Source organism: Rhinolophus sinicus, chromosome 3 (assembly GCF_057876585.1).
Source record: "Rhinolophus sinicus isolate RSI-liver-muscle chromosome 3, RSI-T2T, whole genome shotgun sequence".
NCBI classification, from domain to species: Eukaryota; Metazoa; Chordata; class Mammalia; order Chiroptera; family Rhinolophidae; genus Rhinolophus; species Rhinolophus sinicus.
This window is the reverse complement of record NC_142503.1, coordinates 145,304,943-145,329,783: the sequence shown is the minus strand read 5'-3', so window position 1 is coordinate 145,329,783 and position 24,841 is coordinate 145,304,943. Positions and strand designations below refer to the sequence as shown.

Below are 24,841 nucleotides of genomic sequence, written 5' to 3'. Positions count from 1 at the left end.
GCCAACCTCCCCCCACCCTCCAGCCAAACGATTTAAGGCAACAGAACTCAAGACTTAGTTAAAAATATCAGACCATTTAATTTTCATTTAATTGCTTAAATAACTTGTCCAAAAATAGAACAACTGTAAATCAGTTCCTTTCCCCCATTGACTTTTCAAAAATATTTTTTCTTTAATTCTGATGAGTTAAAGATGAGAAACGACTCTTAAATTTCTTAGCTATCACCATTCAATGAAAGATTTAACCCTACATAAATTTATGAAATAAAATCCTGTTGAAAACAATAAAAAAATTCAAATCCACTCCTATATGTAAATTTAACCTTTCATCCAAAAGGTTTTCCTAATATGAAGACTAGCTACATTTTCAACTATTATATAATGTACTTTTATAAAAATGAAACGAGGTTTAATCTGTAAAAGAAAAAAGTACAATTTCTGGGAAAAGCATGAAGGTTAGGAGTTTTTTACACCTCAGTTGAAGAAGAACTAAAGTAGTGATTAGAATTTGGACTCACCTACTATTGTCCCAAAAGTTATAGCTATGAATCTGGAACGACTACTGTAATCATAACTGCAGGCTGAAACAGCCAAAGATTGCCTCTATTGTTTTCATGTAAGAACTACGTGTCCTTGGTACTTGGCTCATTTAAGCATCCCTATCATGGTCAAAAATAGCATTTTAAAAATTTGTACTACAAGATAAGCAGATCATGAAATGAATCTAAAAGAAAGACTCAGAAACACTTGTACTGATTATTCTCTTCTAATTTGTTGAAAACATGATCAATTTGATTTTCTGCACTGCACCAGAAACAAAAACCGGTAGTTATACTTCACACTGAGTGAAGAACTCATGCTATTAAGTATTAACTGGCTGAAAGAAAATCTGAATGTTAATAAAGAATGACCTATGGGGAATCAGTCTGTTCTTCCTCAATGAATTTTGCTGTTGAATGTTCCTTTACAAGTATCTTCATTTCTCCCTTTCTTTCAGGTACCAAAAGAATTTTCTAAAAAGTTTTTAAGAAAATAAAAACTCGTCATCATCTTGGTCCAACTCAGGACAACTCTAAAGGGCCATTCTAGCTTCCAAGCTCCCCACGGGGTCAGCAAAGGCTGTCACTGGCACCACATGGCATCTTCTTACCTCTGCCCAAACCTGCTTCTTTCCCCTTCCTTCCATAGGTGTTGATCCCAAGAGCACTCCTTAATATTCTGCATGCTAAATTCCAACACGCTGTGCACTTCCCAGGGAACCCAATCCACAACAATAGGCAAAATGGGAGAGGGGAGGAAAAATAAGCCCTAAAAGGAACCTTGAGCTTATTTTAAAGATTTTTCTGACTTACAAGTATTTCATCTGCATACATGCCTATCATCAACATAAATTTTCTCTGTCATGCATTACATACAGACAGTCTAAAAAGCAAGAAAGTAAGAGAGCAGCTTAATGCCATTTCATACACAAAATATGATATTAAACATATTATAAAAGAATTTTTTTAAACATGCGCCATCTTTGTCTGGATTTTGACAATAATAAAAATATAACTGGTGGTTTTATATGGTACAATTTTGTATTATTTTTAATCAGACCATTCAAACACAGATGTAAACTCTGGTCAAGCAACCTTCAAAAGATCAGGGCCATATTTTAACTCAGCTCTAGGAGCTGCCCTTTGCCGTAGGGTGCTGCCTGTGACAGGGCTGGAGGGAAGACACTCGAAGTTGGCCACTACTTTCTTCTCAGTTTGCCAGAGGCTACAGAAGAGTGACTACCTCCTCCATAAACTCATTCACTTTGCCTATTACCACACAGGTTCCTGATCTGAAATAATGTGTGAGCTGTGGTCCTCTTTGGAAAGAAATTTTAAATTCATCCCTCCTGTTCCATTTTACGATAATATAGCATATGTGTAATTCCTTAGCAGCTTTGCCAGATGTCACTTCTTGGAGGGTTGTACCTGCACACGTATAGAATTTATGAGGCCCTGTCAAGTCCTCCAGATTCTAGTTCAATACTGAAAAAGCAGATGCTGTTGACTGCTGTGCAGGTGAAAAAGAACTAAGTTCCTCCTTGGGGTCGGAGAGTTCCTGTCTCTCCTTCCCTCACCCCTCTCATCCCTGTTTGAGACACTTAATTGCCATCGCCTCCATCACCACATGCCCACAAACTGTATCTGCTCTCCATGCTTGCAATACAAAAATTAAATGTCTGGGAAAGAAAAGCATGTCAAAAAGGAAGGGAAAAAAAAGGCTAAGAATGAGATTTTTGAACTTATGCCATTTCACTGAGCATATCATTCTACATTCCTCATAATCTATGTGTCATTCTTATGAGATATACTTCTTATAACCATTTCAGTGGAAGACTGACAAATGCAAAGATGAACATAAAATAAGGTGACCGACTCCTTAATGAACATATGAGAATGAAAAATTCAAATGGCATCTTTCAATGTTGTCACCTTCGAGACTCTATCACATTTATTCCAACAATGCTGCCATTACTAAAAATACTTAAACTCCTTTAGAAGCTCCTACACAAAGAAGAAAGCCATCTACAATGCTTTGTGTCACAAGTCATCCAGATTGATCACTAATTTTGTTTCATTAACTCAGCTTTGGATAATGATGACAATGATGGCAACAATTATTAATATTAGCAGCGACCATTTATCAATTACTATGTACTGGGTTGTGAGGCACTTTACATACATTTTCTCATTTTATTAATTTAATCATACTTTTAAAAACAATTTATTTGTATTTTCAAAATCAAAATCTACTTGAAAAGAATAAAAATTTGGCTCCACATTAAGACATTTATACATACGTATCACCAATTTTCAAGCAGCTGGAAAGAAGCTCTGAAAGCATTTTGAGCAAAGTATACAACTTCCTCAAGTGAAGTCAATCACCTTATTTTATGTTTATATTTGTCAACGTTCCAACGAGCTGGTTATAAGAAATAGATTATAAGAAACATAGAATGATATGCTGAATACTCACCTGGGTATATAAATTCTGATATACTTTTTTAAACACACACACACATAATATATAGTAATAACACACACATCATTACTATGTATAAAGCTTGTATACATCCTATGCTGTCTTGGAAGTAAGCAAGCTCTTTTAAAGTACAAGGACATACTGTACAGCATTAACACGTGGAGAGCAATAAATAGAAACAACTAAAACAACAGCCCATGCAGAATTTAGCTTTCAGGAATCCGCCTACATTTAAAGACATTTAAATACTCCCATGTTTTCAAGTTTAATAAGAAAGGAACTTACTCTTTCAGCCCTGTCTCTGCACTATTCCCAGATATATCTGAACCAAGAGAAATGCCAGCAGGAGACTGTCGTCCAGTGAAGCCAGATGAAGAAAAGGAGAGTCCATATGGTTCAAAGTTGAGAACTAGAATTTTAAAACAATAACAGAGGTTCATATTTAAAACTAAACAAAAATTATCTTAAAAAAGGAAAAACTATCAAAATTATCGTTTACTACTGAAATAATCGAAGGCTAGAATCCAGTGATAATTTTTAAACTGGAAGGGACTTTGGAGATATTCTAATCAAATATTTATAGTAACAATAATAAAGTAGCTAAGATTTATTGAATGTCTACTGTAGTCTTCATACTATTAGTTAGTCAAAGACAGTCTTTCAGCGGCAGCCTGTGAGCTCAGTTGGTTAGAGCACCGTGCTCTTAACAACAAGGTTGCCAGTTCGATCCCCACATGAGCTGCACCCTCCACGACTAGATTGAAACAACTACCATGTTTCCCCGAAAATAAGACCTAGCCGGACCATCAGCTCTAATGCGTCTCTTGGAACAAAAATGAATATAAGACCCGGTCTTATTTTACTATAATGTAAGACCCAGTCTTACATAATATTATACAATAATATTATAAGACCCGGTCTTATTTTAATATAAGACCGGGTCTTATATAGTATTATTAAGATAAGACCGGGTCTTACATAATATTATTGTATAATATTATGTAAGACCAGGTCTTATATTCATTTTTGCTCCAAAAGATGCATTAGAGCTAATGGTCCGGCTAGGTCTTATTTTCGGGGAAACACCATACTTGACTTGGAGCTAATGGGTCCTGGAAAAACACACTTAAAATAACTTTTTTTAAAAAGGAAAAAAAAAGACAGTCTTTCATTTTTATCATTTACCACCCTTAGAAACTGAAAAAGAATTCAATTAGGAAAGACAACTGATAAAGCATGTCTACTGAGAAGTTGCTGCTCTCATGCAAAAATGTTTAAGATATGAAGAGATGAGCATGTTTTTGCGTAACAAAATGCTCTTAGGCAAGTCTTACACCAAACAGAGTGATGGAGCCCTTAATGTGAAATCTCCCTTACTGACAAAGGTTTACTCAGATTCACATTCCTTTGAGTCTGTATAACTTTCGATCAGAGCCATAAAAATTCACACTGTGATTGTGATAGGGGAGATGACAATATCTATTCTCTTCCTTCAAAGTAACAGAACCCTCGACTCTTAGCTAGGTACACTGCCGCTCAGAAAAGAGATGACATTTCCAGACTCCTTTACTATTTGAGTTTTGACCAATGAGATTACGTACATACTTTGTGTGCAACTTCTGGGAGGAATCCTCCTGGACTAAAAAACATCTTTTTTTCTCCCTTCCATTTTTATAGTCATGAAGCCATCATCAACCCTGGTTGCCTACTTAGGAATCTTTTTAATGAAGAGCAAATAGCCTTCTGCCTTGCATAAGGCCCCACTTAGCTTATTTGTTTTCTAATATGTTATGTAGCTAAACCTAATCTTAACTGGCACATTTATCTTCTTGGACTATCTGCATTATAACACAAAAAACCTAATTAAATCATTAACTGTATCTTAGAAAATATAAACGTGAACTTCTGTAATTACTATCTTCATTTTACAAATGAAGAAACTGTGGCAAAGAGTTTACTACAAACTTACTGAAGATCACTGAAATAGGAAATGATAGAGCCAGGGAAGAAACCAGATATGTACTCTGGTTTCAGAGTAGCACTCTCAACTATACTGCGTCCTCCAAAGGAAACAGCATCTAATCCAAAGAATACTAAATAAATGCTTGTTTGTTAGCTAAACGAATGATATAGAAGAAGAATCAATGTGCAGTAGAAAAAAATAATGGGCTAATTAGTAATCAACAGAACTGAGTTCTTGACGAAGGTTGGGTGTTAACCAGATATATGAACTAGACCTTAATTTCTTTGTAAAGTGAAGGGTTCAGACTAGATCAGCAGTTTCCAAATGTTGATTTGATAACCAGAGTCAAGTTGACTTCACAGAATCACCCACTGACCTTTTTATACAAACAGCCAAGCTTTCAGAGATCCAGGTACAGATGGTATAATCTGTATCATTTGTAAAATCTCTCTGCGATTCTGATTCACAATCATCTTTGGAAACTATCTGTTTAAATCTTTCTAAGGTCCTTTTCAGCTACAATATCCTCTCATTTTAAGCTTTTACTCTAACCTTCTATCCCATATTGCCCATTTTTTAATAGCATCTGTGACGGTTGGTCATCTAGTATCTGCATTAACACTTCCACTAACAGTGAATAGCTCAAGAAATGTTTCCTATGCAGAAGACAGAGTTTAAGCAAGGAGTAAGTGAACATACAGTTTAAACAAAGAACAAAAAGAATTCAAAATTAGAGGTGAGAGTTTGAGAGAGAAAAAGACTAGACATGGAAGGGGACAGTATCTGGAAAACAGTCACGTAAAATTCTGATCCTGAGACAAAAGAACTGATTGCCACCTAAGGAAGGCCTAGAAAGGTTTGAGGTTGAGAATGAAGTTCAAACCACATTCTTCAGGGAAAATTTCCCAAGGTCCTTCCAGAAGTGACTGACCAGAAGGGCCAGAGATTTTTAGGCGTTAACTAGATACACAATAACTCATGTGTATGTGGGGAGCAGGACAATAATAGTATGCAGAAAGAGTCAGGGGAAGGAAGACGATGGCTGAATTGCAACTTAATGAATATGTAGAAGTTAATCACAAGAAGAATGAGGACAAAGGGCAATTCATGTAGAAGAGAAAGCAGGAGTCTTTGGGAGTTGCAATTTATTGAAAGTAATCCAGGTGAGAGAGAAAATATACACTATCTTGGGCATAAATAAGAAATTCAATGTTTAACCTGATTGTGTATCCTTCATGACTTTAGAGGCCTTGATTGTACACACTCCCTTTTACTTTTTTACTACATAAGTTTCAGGTGTGTAACATTATAATTTGACATCTGTACACACTACAAAGTGACCACCCCCAAAAATCTAGTTACTATTTGCACCCTCCTTCTCTATCTTAACCTTGGACTGCAGTTTCTTTATACTTTGATCATTTGGCTCTACTTCTCTGACCATCCCAAGCTGTTATTTATTTATTTATTTATTTTTTTTTGAGAGAATAACAATCTCAACTTGACATGTTTTCTAAAAGCCATAGTTCTGTAGACAGGAGATTATACTGTTATTTCCCCTTACAATTTATAGTTTTATCTAACATTGGGGCTATAATATATTTGAATAATGTTTTAACGTGAAATTTAGTAGTCACTGCAAATTATTTATAAAAATCTCAAATAAGATCAGTATCAGAACTGACTGATACTTGAAGGATTCCAGAATTAACAACTTTTTAGTCCAAAAATACCATTTTCCCCCTACTCTTTATTTTCTGTCTTACAGCCACTCATTCTGAGATATATAATTTTATAACTTATTCCTCAAATGTTTATTAAGCATTGCTATGTCCTGTCTCTTAATTCATTTCTTTTTCCTTGACATAAGTCTAAGCTCATGAAATTTTAATTTTACTTTAGAGAACTTCTGAAAAATAAATGTGGGAAGAGCCTAATTTGAGAGCTTTAACCCCATTTACAATGATGATTGGGGGGGGGGGGCGGGGAATGTAGTTGGCAAAGGAATGCATTAGCTTGGGGAATTCCAGGGTTATCTATTTTATTTGCATCAGCCACTTACCTCATTTAATGAAAGAAGACAGTCAGTGCCAGGAATCAGGCCCCTCATCCTACCTCCCCTTTCCTACCCCATCCGTAAATTGCCATAATAGAAACTCATGGCCTCCAGACATTTTAAAATAAGGAAATATGGCAATTGGACCGTATCTCCCACTCTGGAACTCCAGATTTTCACTCTATGCCCTGGATGTCATAAGGCCTCTATATGGACTATATATAGTCCCAGGTTGGGCAATTGTAATTTAAAACTTTATTTTTTCCTCCACATAGTCTATCAATATATGAGGAATTAATGGGACGGAAACTGATTATTTTTTGAAAGGAAGCTGAATTTTCTAGGCCATTAGGTATCACTATGCTAAATAATAAATCAAAAACCTTAAAAGAGCAAAACTCTGCAAAAAGATAACATCAAGCCTATCATTAGTATTTATATTTTTTGGTCTCATTTGAGGATTAACCATTTTAGTTCTACCCAGCACAGAGCCTGGGAAATAAGAAGTACTCAAAAAAATTATTAAATGATGAATAGAAAAACAGAGACTTTTCATCATTGAACTTTGCGGTATTAACATTGTGAACCCTTATATAGATAATATTCAGTGGTCTCCTTTTATTCATATACATACTTCCCATTCACCATCCAAATACCTCAGTGATTTCCTATTTACCAAAATCATGATAGAAGTCTTTCCCTGACATGCTACTTTTCTTAAATGTAAAGTTATTCTTTCCTTTCTTAATGTTCCTAACTTCACTGATCAGATATTTTGTTGGAGAGTATTCTAATATACTTAAGGTATAAAGATGTACAAGGCTGCTGAGAATGAAAATGAAACTCACTAGTCAATAGTAACCAGAGTTGTTTTTTGAAACTTTTTCAGATATGCTTATACTAATATCGTTAGCCCTCTAGCACAGTGACCAACATGATAATTACACTTTCGAAGTCTTTCAAAATTCCAGGATGGCTGTCACGTTTCAGGCACTTCATATGTATAGAAAGCCTATGACTTTGTGAATACCTCTAGGTTAACTTTATTTCTGGATTTCTAAAGACCTCGTCAGGGTAAACAAGTCACAAGCAGATTTACTTTTATTAAAGACAATAAAAGTAAATATCCTCAGTTATTTGCTTATATGCATTAAAAAAAAAATGATGTCCCTATAACCTAGCTTATAAACTCATGATAAATTACCTTTTTCCTGAGAAAGCTTTTCCTGCTGCCGTTGGTGGTGAGGTTTATAAGGTGCTGCCCCCTGACTCAGTTGTTCAGCCACAAAACCATCCAGAAAAGACAGGGAAGCATCTACCTGCATTAAAATGAAGCAAAAATTAGGAATTAAAAAAATTTACCCTAAACAGTAGACTGTACATTCATGTAAGTACTTTTAGTCCATATATCCTAAAAACAATTTTTATATGAAAAACAGAACTTCAATTCCAAAAGTGCTACCTAACTGTCTAGCTTTCCAAAATATCTATAATCAAATCACTCAGCTAATAATCTGACAATGTAAACCATTTGCAGTTATTATTAATTTTACTGCATGTCAGATTACATTTTTGAGCATCCAATTATATTAGAGCATCATGTGAGGTGCTATGATTGAGACAAAGAAAGACACAGTTCCTGCCCTCATGAGATTTATAACCTATTAGAGGAGAAGATACATACCCTACGAGCTATAATCTGTATGTATTAGCTTCTTGCCACTGGGGGCTAAAAACAAGGTGCTGACAAGGCTAGTTCCTTTTGGAGGTTCCAGGGGAGAATAAGTTCCTGTCCCGTCCAGCTTCCAAGAGCCACCAGAATTCCTTGGCTTCTGGCCATATCACTCTGATCTCTGTTTCTATTGTTACTTCTCCTCTGACCTCTGGCCTCACTTTTACAAGGACCCTTGTGATTATATTATGCCTACTTGGCTAATGCAGGATAATCTCCCCATCACAAAATCCTTAATCACATCTGTTTACAAAGTCCCCTTTACCATGCAAGATAACGTAAGCACAGGTTCCAGGGATTAAGATGGGGATATCTTGGATGGGTGGGGCTATTATTCAGCCCCCTTTGATTTAACTATCTGATTCCCTTCTATGAAAAAATGCTTTTTTCAAATCTTATGGAAAATTACTTAATTTCAGTAGTAACAGAAAGGTATAAGACAATGATTAAACGAAAAGAAGTAAGAGATGAAGAAAGAGTAAGGGGGAAAGGACAAAGAGAAAGAAAAATAGGTATGTAGTGATGACCTTAGAAACCAGAGATTTGCTTCCCCTGATTTAGCTAAGTGTATGGAAACAGCACAGATAATTTAGAACAGCAGGTAATTCACAAACATTTAAATGGCTTGCCACGCTCTTAATTTGGAAAGGTTTAGTTGCAATAAGATTCTTAAGAGATGAAACTATGTCATCATCGTTACCTTTCATGGGAGGAAAGGGGAAATGTGGTTACTTCCAAGTCTAATACTATGTACAGCAGATTTATTAATCATTTCAATGTCTCTGGAATGCCTACCGTTATGTTAAATCAAGGTCTCTGCCTTTAAGGAGGTGTTGAAAGAACGAATAAACAAGGCTTCAAAATGAATACAAGCCATGAAAATGTGATTCAGAATTAGTGGGACTACTGCCCACCCTCTCCTCTTTCTCAACTATATGTCATCCAACACATAAAAATTTGAACATATCTGGTTTCCTTTTGGAAATTTTCTGATTTACACCAATCTGAGGGAGAAGCTGGTACAAATTCAGAAGGTGAGTAGTAACTGAGTGTTGTGTGTTAAAAGGGGTGGTGGCTGAAAGTCGGTGGGAGAAGGAAAGGTAGGTGGTCAGGTTCCAAAGTGGTAAAGAATTTAGGCAGTAGGTGGACAAAATAAAATGGAAAACTATTTTTTTACATTCTCAAAGAAGAGAGAGTAATAATAAAATGACATAGTAGAGAAATTCAAAGGAGATAAAAATAAAAATTCTTCAATTATTACATATAAAAGAGATTGTCAGAGTATAAATCCCTTCACTGCAATTCTCCAGAAGAGATACTCTTTTTATTCCTGACTATTTAGGATCAATACTGAATGGAAGCTCTCAAATTCTCTCTCATATCGATGTGAGAAAAACTCCAACCTTCATCTTAAGTGCTGCGGAAATTATATTTTGATATATTCCAGATATAGCACAAATGCAAGAATTATTCTGTTTAAAGAATATGCAATCTTTAAAAAGATGGAACGCAGATGTCTTACCACCATGTCTTCACAACTCTTATTAACTGGAAGCAAGCTCTTCATAAATTCCACATTCTCATGCAAATGCTTTAATTCAAATGCATGCTGTCTCATGCAAGTATTCAAAGATACAGTAAATTCCTGGATTAATCTCTCAACAATGTTAGAAGAGTGTGCTTGAGGTGTCAACTTGGTCACAGCAGCAATTAACCAGGCTTTCGTTTCTGAAGAAATGGAGTCATTCATAAGCAACCTGCAGAGCTTGGTTATAACTTCATCTGGCGTTTCCTTATCTGAGAGATAGGAATACTCCCCTAAAACCTACAAGTAAAACAAAGAGATATTTATATACAAATACCAAGTTATACAGCAAACTATACTTGGAAATCTAAACAAAGTGATGACTGCTGGAATAAATTTAATCTAGGTTAACATATTCTCACGGTGAAGAAACTATTAGCTAAAGATACAACTGTACATTTTAGGTTCAAAATCATACCAAGAATTGGAACACAATACAAAAAAATTTTCCACATCTTTATCATTAACAATATATAAAGCAGATAGATACCTGTACAAGTTAGCTTTCTTCTGAACTTCCAGGTTTGGTTGTTGGTTTCTACAAGTACTTTCACATTCTGCTATTATTTTCCAATAAGCATTTAAACGAGTGGTTGTCACATGCTAGCACGCATAAGAGTCACCTGATATGTTTCATTAAAATACAGATTTCTACACATTTACCCCAGGTATTCTGATTTAGTATGTCTATGGTGATAATCTACAATATACATTTTGAACAATCGTCAGCTGATTCTCATGGACATGATCCACTGAACTCTAAGGAACACTCGCCTATGTTACATATCCTTTTTCTTACATCTAACTTACTCAGGTGATACATAATCCTACTCGTCTAAGGATCATTAATAAACATAATTTATGGAGTGCGAGCTCTTTCGTAAGTGGTATTTATGAAGTATTTTCATGTCTCTGGTCAAATAACGGTACTAGCAAGATAAAAAAGAGGGAGGTGAGGTGACAGTCAAGGGAAAATTTATAGCTAGTAACAAGAAGAGGAGGAAAAACTAGGACTAAATAAGTTCAATCTTTAAATAGTACAATAATTTTAAAAGATGGAAGGTAGCTCTAGAAGAACAGGTAACCTAAATCCCAGTTCAAAAATCAGCGGACTTCACTTCTGGGAAGATGCAGTCAAAGCATTTTCCCCTATCCTTCCCACTCAGTACACATAAAATCACTTGATGTCATATATAAAATACACACAAAAAGACTCTGAAAGGTGAAGAAAAGACAGTAGATCACTAAGGACCGTGGGACTTAAGGAACAACATTGTGGGTTATCTGTTGCCTCACAGGCCCCAGACCAAGTACTGGAAATACCAATGGACTCAGACAAAAAAAGTCCCAAGAAAAGCTTGCTCTCTAGCCAAAGAGCCAAGAGGACAGAAAACTTTTAGACAGTAACTCCAGCCAGGCACCACATAGAAAAACTGCAGCCCCAGCCATACCAGCAAAGACGGGACGGAGTGGAGAATCAAGACTTCCACCCCACCGGGCTGTAAGAGGCACCACAACTCCCCCACAAGGGTGGCGACAGAGAAGGTCGAGTTGAGGGGGCAAGACTTTCATCCCCACTGAGCTGCAGAGGCCACTCCTCTGCAGTGTCCATGAAGACCACTTCACCTGCACCCAGGTATAAAGAGGTACCCTCCCCTCTCTCTGCTGCGATGGTGTCAGGGGCTGCCCAGGACTTTCACCACGGCTCAGCAATAACGAGGCCACCCCTTCACAGTGTCAGTGGAGGCCACATGGCTAATCTCAACACCCCTATGTCAACACAATCTCCAAAAGAATTTAATCCACATTTACAGAATACACCACCCAAAAACAACAGAATACCCATTCTTTTCAAGCACCCACAGAACGTATAACACAGACCACACCACAGGCCATAAAACAACCCTCAATAAATTTAAGGAATCACAGAGTATTTTCTCTAACAATAGAAATCCAACCAACAATCAGTAACAGAAAAGATAATAGGAAAATTTTCAAACACTTGAAAACTACACAACACCCTTCTACACAACCTTTCCAGAAACAGAAGAGGAAAGAACATTCTCAACCCATTCTATGAAGCCAGTATTACCTTGATACCAAAGCTAAACAGAGTAGAAAAAAATGAAAACTACAGCCCAATATCCCTCATGAACAGAGATGCAAAAGTTCTTAACAAGGTTTCAAGAAATCTACAAAAGAAATCCTAGATTAATAAGTGAGGGTACGAGACTGCAGGGTAAGAGATCAAAATACAAAAATCTGTTATATTTGTATGTAGTATTAGCAACAAAAACACAAACCAAAATTAAAAATACATTTATTACCGCTCTAAAGAAAACAAAATACTTAACTATAAATCTAACAAAACATGTAGAGGATTTGTATGCTGTAGAAAGACATAAAAACACTCTAAATATATGGAGTGATATGTCACGTTCATGGAAGGAAAAAACAAATGGTCACAAAATACAGTAACCAATTTAGGCAAGGATTATCAATACTAAAACCACTGGTGAAAGAGAGTTGAGGAAAAAATGTTCACACAGCCTCACAAAATCAAAGATTAGTTATAAATTACTAAGGAGAAAGGGCACCCTTTCAATGAAGAGATCTGAAGGTCACTATCTTAACCCAACAAAGAAACTTACAATCGCCAATAACTGGAGGAATTGACATTATATGCATTCTGATATGATGCAGTGGGAAGCACGTTATATTGCTGATGTAGTAATCTTGCTAAAAGTGTTTAGCTGAACCAGAAATAATCAGACAAATTCAAAATGTTGGACATTCTACAAGTCAACATGACTCATACAAAAAATCAGTGTCATGAAAACAAACAGAAACTGAGGATCATTGTAAAATAAAAAACAGGCTAAAAAGATATAACTAAATGCAATTTGTAAACCCTGACTGGATCTGGGATTGGGAGTAGAAAAGCAGCCATAAGAGACATTTTTTGGACACTGGATAAATGTGAGTATGAACTGTACACTAGGTGATATTAGTGAATTAATGTTACAATTCTTAGGTGTAATAGTGGTTTTATCATTATTCAAAACTCTGTCATTCTTACGAGATTCATGTTGAATTTTATATGGGTGAGGTGTCATGATGTCTACAACTCAATTGTAAATGGCTCAGCAAAACAAACTGTATAGGTAGATTTAGATGTTGATTCAGTAACGCAAAGGTGGTTAAAGATAGTAACTGAGAATCTAGATGAAAAGCATAGGGATATTTATTATACAAGTCTTTCAAATTTCCTGTAGATGAGAAAATAAAAATTCTTAAATAAAAGTCTGGGTAAAATTTAAGTTAACATGCTAACATTTGGCCAAACTATAAAATATTAAAATGTGCATATTCTATGACCCAGCAGTCGCACTTCTCCAAATCACCCCCATACAAACAAGAAAGAATACACAAAGGTGATAGGATGTATGTGATTACATATGATTAAATTACATAAAATTGTGACCTTCGTCTTACAAAGAGATGATCTCCTTTGCTGGCTTTCATGAAGCAAGCAGCCATGTTGAGAGGCCCCCATGGCAAGAATCTAAGGATGGCTCTGGGAGCTAAGGGTAGCCTACACTTGACAGTTTGAACCTCAAACCCTCCGTTTTACAGCTAAAGAAACTGATTCCTGAACTTGGAAGTGGATCCTTCACCAGGCAAGCTTCAGATGAGACAGCAGCCCCAGCCAACACCTTGACTACAGCCTTGAGAGACCCTAAGCAGAGAACCCAGCTAAGCCATGTCTAGATTCCTGACCCACAGAAACTGTGAGATAGTAAGTTTATGTTGTTTTAAGCACTAAGTTTGTGCACCAATAGGAAACTAATATATCACAGATGCATGAGTATTCACACATTCAAATACAGATTCACATAGAAAACACACAAATGTATTATAGACACAGAGCTAGAAATAAATAGCCATATTTAAAAGACTAGGCAAGTGAGATGGCAGGGAGAATGAACAAACAAGTAAATATTTAAAGGATAGAAGGTAGCCACTGGGAAAAAAATTGACAGCTGAAGGACTTAACTAAATGGTTTCTGAAGGAAATACAAGTGTATTTGGTTTTATAAAAAAATGTCATAAACATTTGTGATTTAATTAACTTTGCTCACCCAGCTCATAACTTGAAGAAATCTCTGTGGATAGAACACATTTTCCACATCTAGTAAAGTGAGATAAGACTGAACTGCATAAAGTCTTAATTGTTGATCTTCTGTTTCATCATCAAAACCTACAAAGAAATTGATATATCATTTTAATTTCCACTAAATTCTCTAAGGACTCTGTAATAAAAAACATTTAATTTTAAAATCTTTACTTTCTAGAAAGCAATAGTTTACTAACCTTCCGCTAGCAGTCTCAGGAAGTTATTGGGAATATCAGGATGCATTACATCTCCTCCCACTGAAAACACAGCATTCATTGTCTGAATAAACCACGCATTATCAGGAGCATATGTGTCCACAGTGTTAAGAACAAGTACACTTCCAAATGTCACTTACTAAAATTATCCTTTCTGCATCAACCTTTTAAAAATAACCCCCAATTCATCCTAGTTTGGCATTTTTATCTCTAACCTCTGCCAATAAATTGTTCTATACTCCAGTTTTATATAAAATAGGTGCTCAGTAAATCTATTTAATAAATTTAACAAACCAAGTTCACGTTGCTTTATCTAGCACTCTGCCTTTCACATCATAAGCATCCAATAAATAAATGGGAAATAACTGAAAGAAACATTCCAGCGAATGACAGACAAATAATGGAAAATGATATACCCCTCACAGAGGCTAAATGTTGTGATGTGTCTACTTGAACAAGTTGTTTAACCTTTTTTCCTCATTTGTTCCTCTTCATTTCTAAAATTCTATCATTCTGCTGGCCAGAGCTATAGCACTGGCTAGAACGTAAGCAATTTCCAAGATAATCTGATTAACATTATTTATTCATTCTTTCTTAGCTCTAACAACAGACATCTTAAAAAGAATGGAATATCTTTGTGACGTGTGCAAGTTCCTCTGACTTTTAAAAAATGAATGTGAAGAAAAGTAACATGTGAATGGCATTCCCACTATTTTCTTGTGACAATTTCTAATATAAACAATAGTTTACAGGATAAATTTTAGCATCCTGATTACCCAACCCCCAAAACAACAAGAACTTTTCTCAGAAAAGAAACTGAGCAGGAAGTAGAGACAAAGACAAGAAGAGACTGAAAGAAATCGGGCAGAGGTTCTTTTATCTTCTACTCATAATACTGACCAACTGTATGAAAAGAGCCAGGAAAAAAAAAGCCATCCCCTGAGAAGTCTACACAAATTCCTGTTTTTGATAAGAGGCTCGAATATCAGGAAGGGAAGTTATTTCTGGGTCTCAGAACTCAACTTGCAAGTGAACATGTCTATACCAATCATTTAAAAATTATTGCGTAACTAAAGGTATTTTATGACTCAAAGTCCAAACAAAGGATATTTCTCAGCCAGTTCAGCTATTTTACCAACCAAATTGACAATAATATACTCTTCTTTGCTCTGATGTAAATATTCAAGCATTTTCTGGACAATCACTGTTACGTTTTGTGCATTAGTAATTCTGTAAAGAAGTTCCAGAGTCTATTTAAGAAAGAGAAATAAAAACAGTATTATAAAACTATGCCTTATAATACTGATAAACATAGTAACATATATGTTTATAAGACAGTTGATTCTTCCACTTTTATGGAGATCTACAGGGCAGGTCAGTTTATAGGTGCTCAAGAAATGCACAGAACTTAATAAAGGTAACTTTATTAGAAATAAAGAAATACAGATTATATCTCCTCTGATTGAAGACTAAAAACAAAAAATAAAACTAGAAATTTATTATTTAAAATTTACAAAACTAAATGATTACTAAAGAAATTTAGATACAAAAAAAGAAAGAAAGAAACCTTAAGTAAAACTATTGTTAACTAAAAAGAATTATGATCAATTCCAAAGTCTAAAAGCCTTTTATTGATATAGATAATTGTGATCTGACATTTCTACAAAAAAGGCTGTGTAAAGACTAAAAAGTTAACTTTTATAATTTATTTTTTAAAAATACAACAGCTTCTTACACCTACATTACTTATGCCTATCTGTATCTGTTTATGTACGTACATACACATACTAAAACCCAGTCTCGCAAATTGTATTTTCCATACTACCTAAACAACAGAAAACAGCATGTGAGAGGGTTTATCAGCTAAAGGCCAATGGCCTCTAATAGATGGACAAAGGTTGGTGGCTCAAGCGCTTCAAAGCTTAGCAAGGCCTACGTTTAGAACCTCAGTTACCAACAAGAACCACTTGCCAGCTGCTTATCAGTGCTGAGGAAATATACCTCTTGCTGCCTTAAGTCAGATGAAGGAAGACCAGTACCAGAGTAAGCTCCCATTTGGCTGATTTCCTAAGGCCTTACATTAAGTTTCTAAAAATGTAACTCCCAGAAATCAACATAAGACCAAGGGCAATACTGAGAAAGTATCATTTACTGGTGTTTTAGGATCAACAATATTAGCAGCAAGATAATTTCCACTTAAGTATACCACTTGTCAAACTTGTTCAAAATATCTTTAGGGCTCTTTCTAATTTTTCAATCCTTACAGCCAAGACTTCAAGTACAAAGGATAATAGATTTTGAACGATTACAGCAACAAAAAATCCTTAATTCTATTTAAAAATCTATAAATACGTTAAGTCCCCCATCAATAGTTTTCAATTTAAGAAGCTGCTTCAGACATACTCCCTGCACACCCTAAACTATCTGTTATGTATTTTTAGATAATCTCTACCAAATTTATTTCCTACTCTAAGACCATGGAATTTCGCATTTCCAGGACTGAATGGTGTATGGTTTTAGGAATTCTATGGGTAGAGGTCTTTTCTGTTAGCTCCTTCATGCCTTCTTTCTCCTTTTATGAAAGAAAGGTAATAAAATCAGGTAAAATGAAATCCCAGCCCCAAGCAACAGGTCACTCCATACCTAAGGACCACAGTTCTTGCCATGTAATTACTGATAAAGTAATGAAGTTAGAAGTGACAGCGGCATGAGGAGACTAGACTACAGTGCCTTCTTGGGGCACTACTGATACTCAGTACCTCCCCCAAAGAATTCAAACTACTTTTCTCACTGTAAGTAAAGAACCAAACATATCAGAATTGATCATTTTAACAGTTGCCTATTTTCCCTTTGACTCCCATTTTCAAACTAGAGCCCAATAATTCAATATAACAATAAGAAAACTGTACCTAAGTCAATCCTGTTCAATTTAGTAGTCAGCCTCACAAAGAAAATGCATGCTCTGTATCTGGTCAAAGTGGAAGAGCCATATAGTAATTTGTTATTGTCCCTTGGTACTTTCTCCTTTTGCTACGATGACTACACACAGAAATCAGTACATACATCTATAAACTTCCCAGATTCATTCAAGGCAGGTAACAATTTTCCGAAAATTAAAAATATGAATGCAAAGAAATATGTGTGTGTATACAGATACACATCGCATACATGGCAATTTGTCAAAAATAGTTTTGTTTCAAAAACAGTACCTTTTAAAATTCAAAATTCATAATCTTATCTTTTAAAAATTACAACTATTTAATGCAATACAGTATTCTCTCGATAACTACTTTTAACTCATTGTTTTTAAGTAATTTAAATGTTTAGTAGGTTCTTTTTATCTTTATTACTTTTAAAATCAGAAATAAAACTATCCAGTCTTCTTAACGTAGTCCTATACACCATTTTAAATGAAGGTATAGAGTGATTTCTCTACGTGAGAATTAACAGAAATATTTACATAGACACCCAAGTACATATTAAAGCAATTTTACAAAAGGAAAAAGTCAAAAACAATTAAGTATATTATGCACCTTTCCTTTCAAGAAATTCAAAACATTTTAGAGATATTTTTATTAATTCTTTCAACATTCCTATATATGTAACAGGAAATGCATTAGCCAATTTTACAGATGCTAAGGAGAGTAATAAAAAATATATTAGTCATCATATATTACATCTTTAATGTGTACTAATAGGAAGACCTGGTAACAAAATTCAGGTCTCCTACTGATACAATTCTTGGACCAAAAAGATACTAATGAATCCATACAGGTAATTGGACCCAACTCCTTCAACTCATAATTTAAAACCATTTCTGTATGGGGGGCAGGAGGTTCACACAGTGTGAGGGATATAAATGATAAACGTCTAAGTATTACTTTGTCTTGTGCACCTGAAACTAATAAAAGATATATATATTTTGTTATACTTAAAAAAAAAAAATTACATCATCTAAAACTTAAAAAATAAATAAGTAAATAATTAAATTTAAAAAAATCCATTCCTGTAGATACTGACACAAGTACTTTTTAGAAAAGTTCCTTAAACTTTAGTGGAAAGAATAAAATGCTCTCCAAAGTTAAAATGCACGTGTGCACACACACGCACATACATACTGCCCACCACTTTCATCTCTCTCTATAATATCAACAAAAAGTTTAAAAATTGTACCACTTCACATACACTATTCAAAAGATTAGTTTACCTCTCTTTTAATAATGGGATCGGGATGGTCTAAGCATTCAATTATTGTCATCTGGTGTTGAAGAGCCAGAGTGGGATCCTGCTGGATAACATAGGTAAGAGCCTTCAGTCCTAGCAACAAACATTACATTATACCAAGTGACAAAACAAATTCCCAGCAAATTTCAAAAGCTCTTTTTGTAATTTTTGTCAAAAGAACTAATCATCTTACCTAAATATTTCAGATTTATTTTAGGTGATAGAACAAATTTTCCAATGCACTTGGCAGCCTTCTCAAGTAATTCTGACTTAGGATAAATAGAATAGACTGTATGCACACATTCAAACAGAATAGCTAGAGAAAGAAAATACAGAACTGTCAGGGATCATGTTAAGGCACAATAAAAGCACAAATCTGTGTAGATTCATAACAAAACAAACTACCTGAAAGGTCAGTTTTAGTCAAAAATCTTTAAGAAAAATTTTCAAAATATGAACTTTACTCTTTTCAGGCTTACAGTTACTAGGATTATGTTACCACAGTATAATTTAAAGAGAATTGTATATATTGATAAGAATGATCATTCATTCATGCAACAAGTATTTACTGAACACCTCCTGTGTGCCAGGTATTGTTCTAGCAGTATGGATACAGCAGTGAACAAAACAAACACCCCTGCCCTCAAGGAGGTCACATTCTAACGGACACTTAAGTAATATACCTATTGTTCCTTATAAATAAAGGTTTCTAACACTCCTTGAAGGCTTTAAAATAATTTATTTTCAGGCAGTTTCTACCACTTATACACAGGAACTGTCTATGTGGTTTATTTCAAAGTGGTTTATATTAATATAATCATTTGCGGATGCTCTAACATTTATTTCAAAGTAGGGCCACTGTTCAAAAATCCTCAAGTCATTTCTTCAGTATTAACATCAAAGAATATAGAACAATCTATTGAACATCTTGATAGTGTTCACATTTGATTTTTTCATATGGTCAAACATCTGATAGCTAAAACAGAAGATCAAAGTGGACACTAAGTCAAGGAGCTTTGCCATGCTGGAGCTTTGCCGTGGTAAAAAGGAATCACTGAGAGAGGCACCATTAAGTCCTGCAGGTCCTACTGGAATCGCAGCATGAGAAGCGAGACACAGAATCAGTAGACTTAAAAACAGTTCTACTACAAGTTGAAGCACATCAAGTGTCCTTGACAGAATCACTCCTTCTGTATTTCCAAAAGCTTAAAACATAAAGATCGGACACTTCTTTACATACAAGATAGATCCTGATTATTCAACTACTAATGTTTTACATTGCTAAGTTGCCTACCAATTGAGGCACACATAAATTTTGTGTAAAAAGCTTTATATAAACCCTTTCTATACAAGGAGAGAAAAATCAGAAATATAATTTCTTATTAAAAATGGAATTGACTTTTATTAAAGGAAAACCTACAAAGTAACTTAATTGAACCTAAAAAGATATTTTGTATATTCAGATGTTGTGCTATAAAATATCTTTGTGCTATGACTTCACAACTTTATGAACTAAACAAAGAGAGTCTTGGTCAATTAACTAATCAGCGAAGGCAGGCATGGGCAAACTACCAGTAAATTCAGACCTCAGTCTATTTTTGCAAGCCTGTGAACTAAGAATGGTTTTTATATTTTTTAATTGAGATATAATTTATATCAGTATATAACATTATATTAGTTTCAGGTTACAATTATATATTTTAAAGGTTGTAAAGAAAAGCCAAAGGAGAATAGTGGCAGAAACCTATGTGACTTATGAAGCCAAAAATATTTGCGATTTGGCTCTCAGAAAGTTTGCCAAATCCTGAACTAACATGACAGTTCTAAGCAAAATTTAAAATGATGATGCTCCACTATCATAATTGACATATTTTCCTTTATGGATTCCTGCCATTTCAGAACTTTCCTGCTATCAAATTATTTTACTACAAAAGATTCTCATTACCCACCTAAACTAAACTTCTATATACAGGAGTTTAAAATCTAAAGTTCTATATATAGATGCTCATAAGATTTCTGGAAAGCTAGTATAGTTCAAAATTGCACTTTGTAGTCAATTTAGGCATAAATGAGCTGAAAATGAATTTAGTAGGTCTTTAAATTCCCACCCAAAGTCCCTTTATTCTCCAGCGCTACAAATACGTGAGTATAAGTCCATAAATGAAAAAGCAGCCACTCTGCTGTCTCCTCTGCAGTAGTTAAAAGTGCTTCTGAGGGAGGATTGCTAAACATACAACGTAGAGCTGTACTTACTCTTCCGGAGGAACCCAGGTCGTAACCAAAACACCACCAAATAACTATTACCAAATTAAAAATTAGTAACATTCTAAAATCTGTTACACTGGTTTATCACAGATATTTTGGGTTAGAATATGCACAAAATTTGAAGTTCTACTGCTACCTTATCCTTCAGACTAGACTTTACTTTCATTTTAAATGTTATGTCTCTATCTACTGATACGACTCTGGCAGGGAGCTGAGGGTACTGCCAGTGGGGGTGGAAGTCCAGGTCCTCCACTTTGCTCCTGACACTCTGAGAGGAGGGGATCCTGGTTCCTTCTGGGTGGGGGATGAGAGTATCTGCTGATATTACCCTGTTGGGAGGAGGGACACCTCATTACTGCTCCCAGTGTGGCCTCCACTGACACTGCGGGGGTGGCCTCAGTACCCCTGACCAGTGATCAAAGTCTTTACGCTCCACTAGGCTTCCTCTGACACCTACCCAGCAAAGAGGGGAGACGTACTAGTTACTTCCTAGTCCTGGATAATGTGAAATCGGGGCTTCCCACATCATCTCCACTGACAATGAGGTGCTGGGTGTCGTTAACACCTAGCAGGGATGAAATTCCCGCTCCTCTCTTGGGCTTCTCTGTCACCAGCCTAGTGGGAGGATTCAAGCGCCTCCTTATAGCTGTGAGGGTGGAAATATCAGCTCTCCACTAAGCCTTGCTGTAGTGGGTGGACCCATAGTTATTTCTGTACACTAATTGGCTGGAATAGAGGGGCTATTGTCTAAAAAGTTTCTGTCTTGCTAGTTTGCCCTTTTCTTCTTGGTCCTTTGGCGAGAGAGCAGGCTTTTCTTGGGGCATGTTTGGCCTGCACCTGTTGCTGGCTCTCCAGTATCCAGTCTGAGGTATATAAGACAAAAAGAAAACCTAGGGTGCTCACTGTGTTGTCCTTCCTTGCATCCCAGGATCCCTAACTAGTCCACCTCCATTGTCCCACCTTTCAGAGTCTTACATTTATTCTACATATAATTTCCAGGGTTTTCAGGCGTACTTAGTAGGAAAAACAGAGAAAGGTACTTCTATTATTTCTGATCATTCTGTCTCTTGTACTCCCAATTTACTAGTTTACTAAAAATGTCATTCTTATCAGTACCCTGCCCAAAAATCTTCTGTACTTCGGATTTACACAGTATGAAGTCCAAACTCATTTGGCTGCCATGAGAACACCGCCACAATGAGGCATTGCCACTGCTCCCACTATGAATCGCCCATTCAGGCGGGTGAGTCAGTTCTCTGAAACTGTTTTAAACATCCCCATTTTGGCACTTTCTGTCATGTTCCCTCTTTCTAGAACCCCTTTCAACCTGCCTTCTGGCTATGAATCCTACCTACCTTTCAGGGTCCTATTACATCAATAAATCTTTATGTGTGCCCTCAGACCCACAGTGATGGCTACTATTTCTGTAATATTTATTCCCTGTACCACCTCTTTGCATTCTGCCTTATACTGCTATTATGCTTTCATAAAAAGTTATCTCTTCCATTATAATGTAAATTCCTTGAAGGCAAAGATTACATTTCATACTTCTTCATATCCTCTACAACACTTTATACAATGCCTGGCACATAGCAGATACTCAATAAATGTCTTTGGTGTGATTTATTATTATTTCTATGATTTGACACTAAGGTAAGTTATAATAATGGAACTCTCATAAAAATATGGTTTAGAAAGTGTTAAGACTGACACCTAATCAGACAGGTAATTGGTAAAAGTAAAACAACTTTCTCTTCCTTCAATTCAGTTAAAATGGAACACTCATTGATTAACCCAGTGCCAGTTACTGGGACATACTGGTCACTAAGACAGACACAGTCCCTGCCCTTATGAAGTTTGTAATTTAAAATTCACAATCTGAAGCAGTAAAATTTTTCTATTAGGATTACTAGAGAATACTCTACTATTGATGAAATCAATGGAAACTATAAACTCTATTAATACAAATATAGGGTAAAAGCATAACAATGGAAAGATGAATAAAGGAAATAAACAGAACAGAAACCAGAAGGTTTCTGTGGCAAGATGAAACAATGGACTGACAGCCTACAAAGAAACAAATTGTTGGTGTTGGTTGCAGCAGTTTTAGTCAGAGAAGGGTGTCCTAGTGGAGAACATTAAAAAATATTTCATCAGGTATACAGTATTCTCCAGATCAAAAGGAACAGGTAACAGTGGTTATTTCCAGGAAGGGGAACTGGGTGGTGGGTGACAAAGATCGAACGGACACTTACTGTTCACTGTATACCCTTTTGTACCTTTTGAATTTTGAACCATGTGCATATATTACCTATTCAAAAAAATAAAAAAATTAAAGCTGAAATGTCAATTACAAAAAAAAAAAAAAAAAGCTGTCTTCAAGAAAAAGAAAAACCGATTCTTAACTAATTTTAAACTGAATTCGTTGAGAGCCTTTCAAACTCTTATCCTAGACACTGATTATATCTCAAGCAAAACTTTTTCACTTATTTTAGCTGCCTGCAGAGACTCGGACACTTTTCTGGATCTTCTGACAGCTGCTAGCCAAACCACCTGCCTCAGTAAGGGTCATCCTTACCTCTGGCCCCTTACTCTTCTTTACACAGCAGGATCCGAGATCGTATCAACTGCTCATTATACCATACACGCATAAGGGCAGGGCCTGTGTCTACCTTACCCTTCCTTTAATCTCCCACACTTAGCATGGAGGAATAACAAGTCAAGTAACTCCTCAATCTATACCTAGTTTACAAATCAAGTCTTTGTTTTGTAGGCATTCAATAAATACTGGTTGAACAAATGAATAAACCACTCATATTGCCTTTAATTACCACTTACACTACAAAACACAAAGCTATCCTTTTAAATTTACTATCCTAATTCACTACCATGTGATTTTCCCTGTACTAGTCTTATGCATACAATCTTTTCTCTTTATTCCTACTGCATCTTTGTCAAGCACTTTTATACTATAGTTAAACTAGTTCAATTTCTGCCCTCTAGTCTACCCTATACTTCTACCATCACTGTCCTTAAAGATCCCCAGTTTACCACTGTCTGAAAAAACAAGAAATGCTCTTCATCCCCTACTTCACAGTACTTCACCAGATTATGAAATGACTTTTCATTTGAGTTATTAGGTTGGTGCAAAGTAACTGCGGTTTAAAAGGTTAAAAATTGCAAAAACCACAATTACTTTTGCACCAACCTAATATAGCTCTCAATGCCTCTTCTACTGCTCTTCTCCGTAACATACAAAATTCAAACTGCTTTACTTCTATCTTTTAAATATCTCCAAATATCCCAATTTCTTCACTGAGCTTTCTCAGACTGATCAATAAAGAACTCATTAGCTACTAAATTGGAAGATTTTTTGATTACTTTTCTCAGTTCTCCACCCTCCTCCCCAACTTAGTCTTATCTCCTATCACTGAATTACTCTGTGAATTGTATAAAATTGTATATACACAGGTATTGTCTCTTCACAAAATAGTATGTTATTATTCCACATATACCCTTATCTATGTCCTACTCATCCTTCAGTTGTGTTCTTGAATATCACTTTTCCTTAAAAACCTTTTTTGTTCTCCCCTCATCTAAGAC

At 35.5% G+C, this 24,841-nt stretch overlaps 1 protein-coding gene across 2 annotated transcripts in view; it reads right to left on the bottom strand.

Moving 5' to 3' along the window:
* Window positions 1-24,841, bottom strand: part of AP4E1 (adaptor related protein complex 4 subunit epsilon 1) — a 66,640-nt gene that overhangs the window by 26,166 nt on the left and 15,633 nt on the right. For both annotated transcript variants that reach the window (XM_074327746.2, XM_019730653.3), the window contains exons 9-16: window positions 19,167-19,289; window positions 18,957-19,066; window positions 15,860-15,999; window positions 14,732-14,844; window positions 14,500-14,618; window positions 10,295-10,597; window positions 8,245-8,359; window positions 3,307-3,430 (exon numbers count right to left, since the gene is read on the bottom strand). In XM_074327746.2, the coding sequence (XP_074183847.2) occupies window positions 3,307-3,430; window positions 8,245-8,359; window positions 10,295-10,597; window positions 14,500-14,618; window positions 14,732-14,844; window positions 15,860-15,999; window positions 18,957-19,066; window positions 19,167-19,289 (1,147 nt within the window). The remainder of the gene's footprint in view (window positions 1-3,306; window positions 3,431-8,244; window positions 8,360-10,294; window positions 10,598-14,499; window positions 14,619-14,731; window positions 14,845-15,859; window positions 16,000-18,956; window positions 19,067-19,166; window positions 19,290-24,841) is intronic.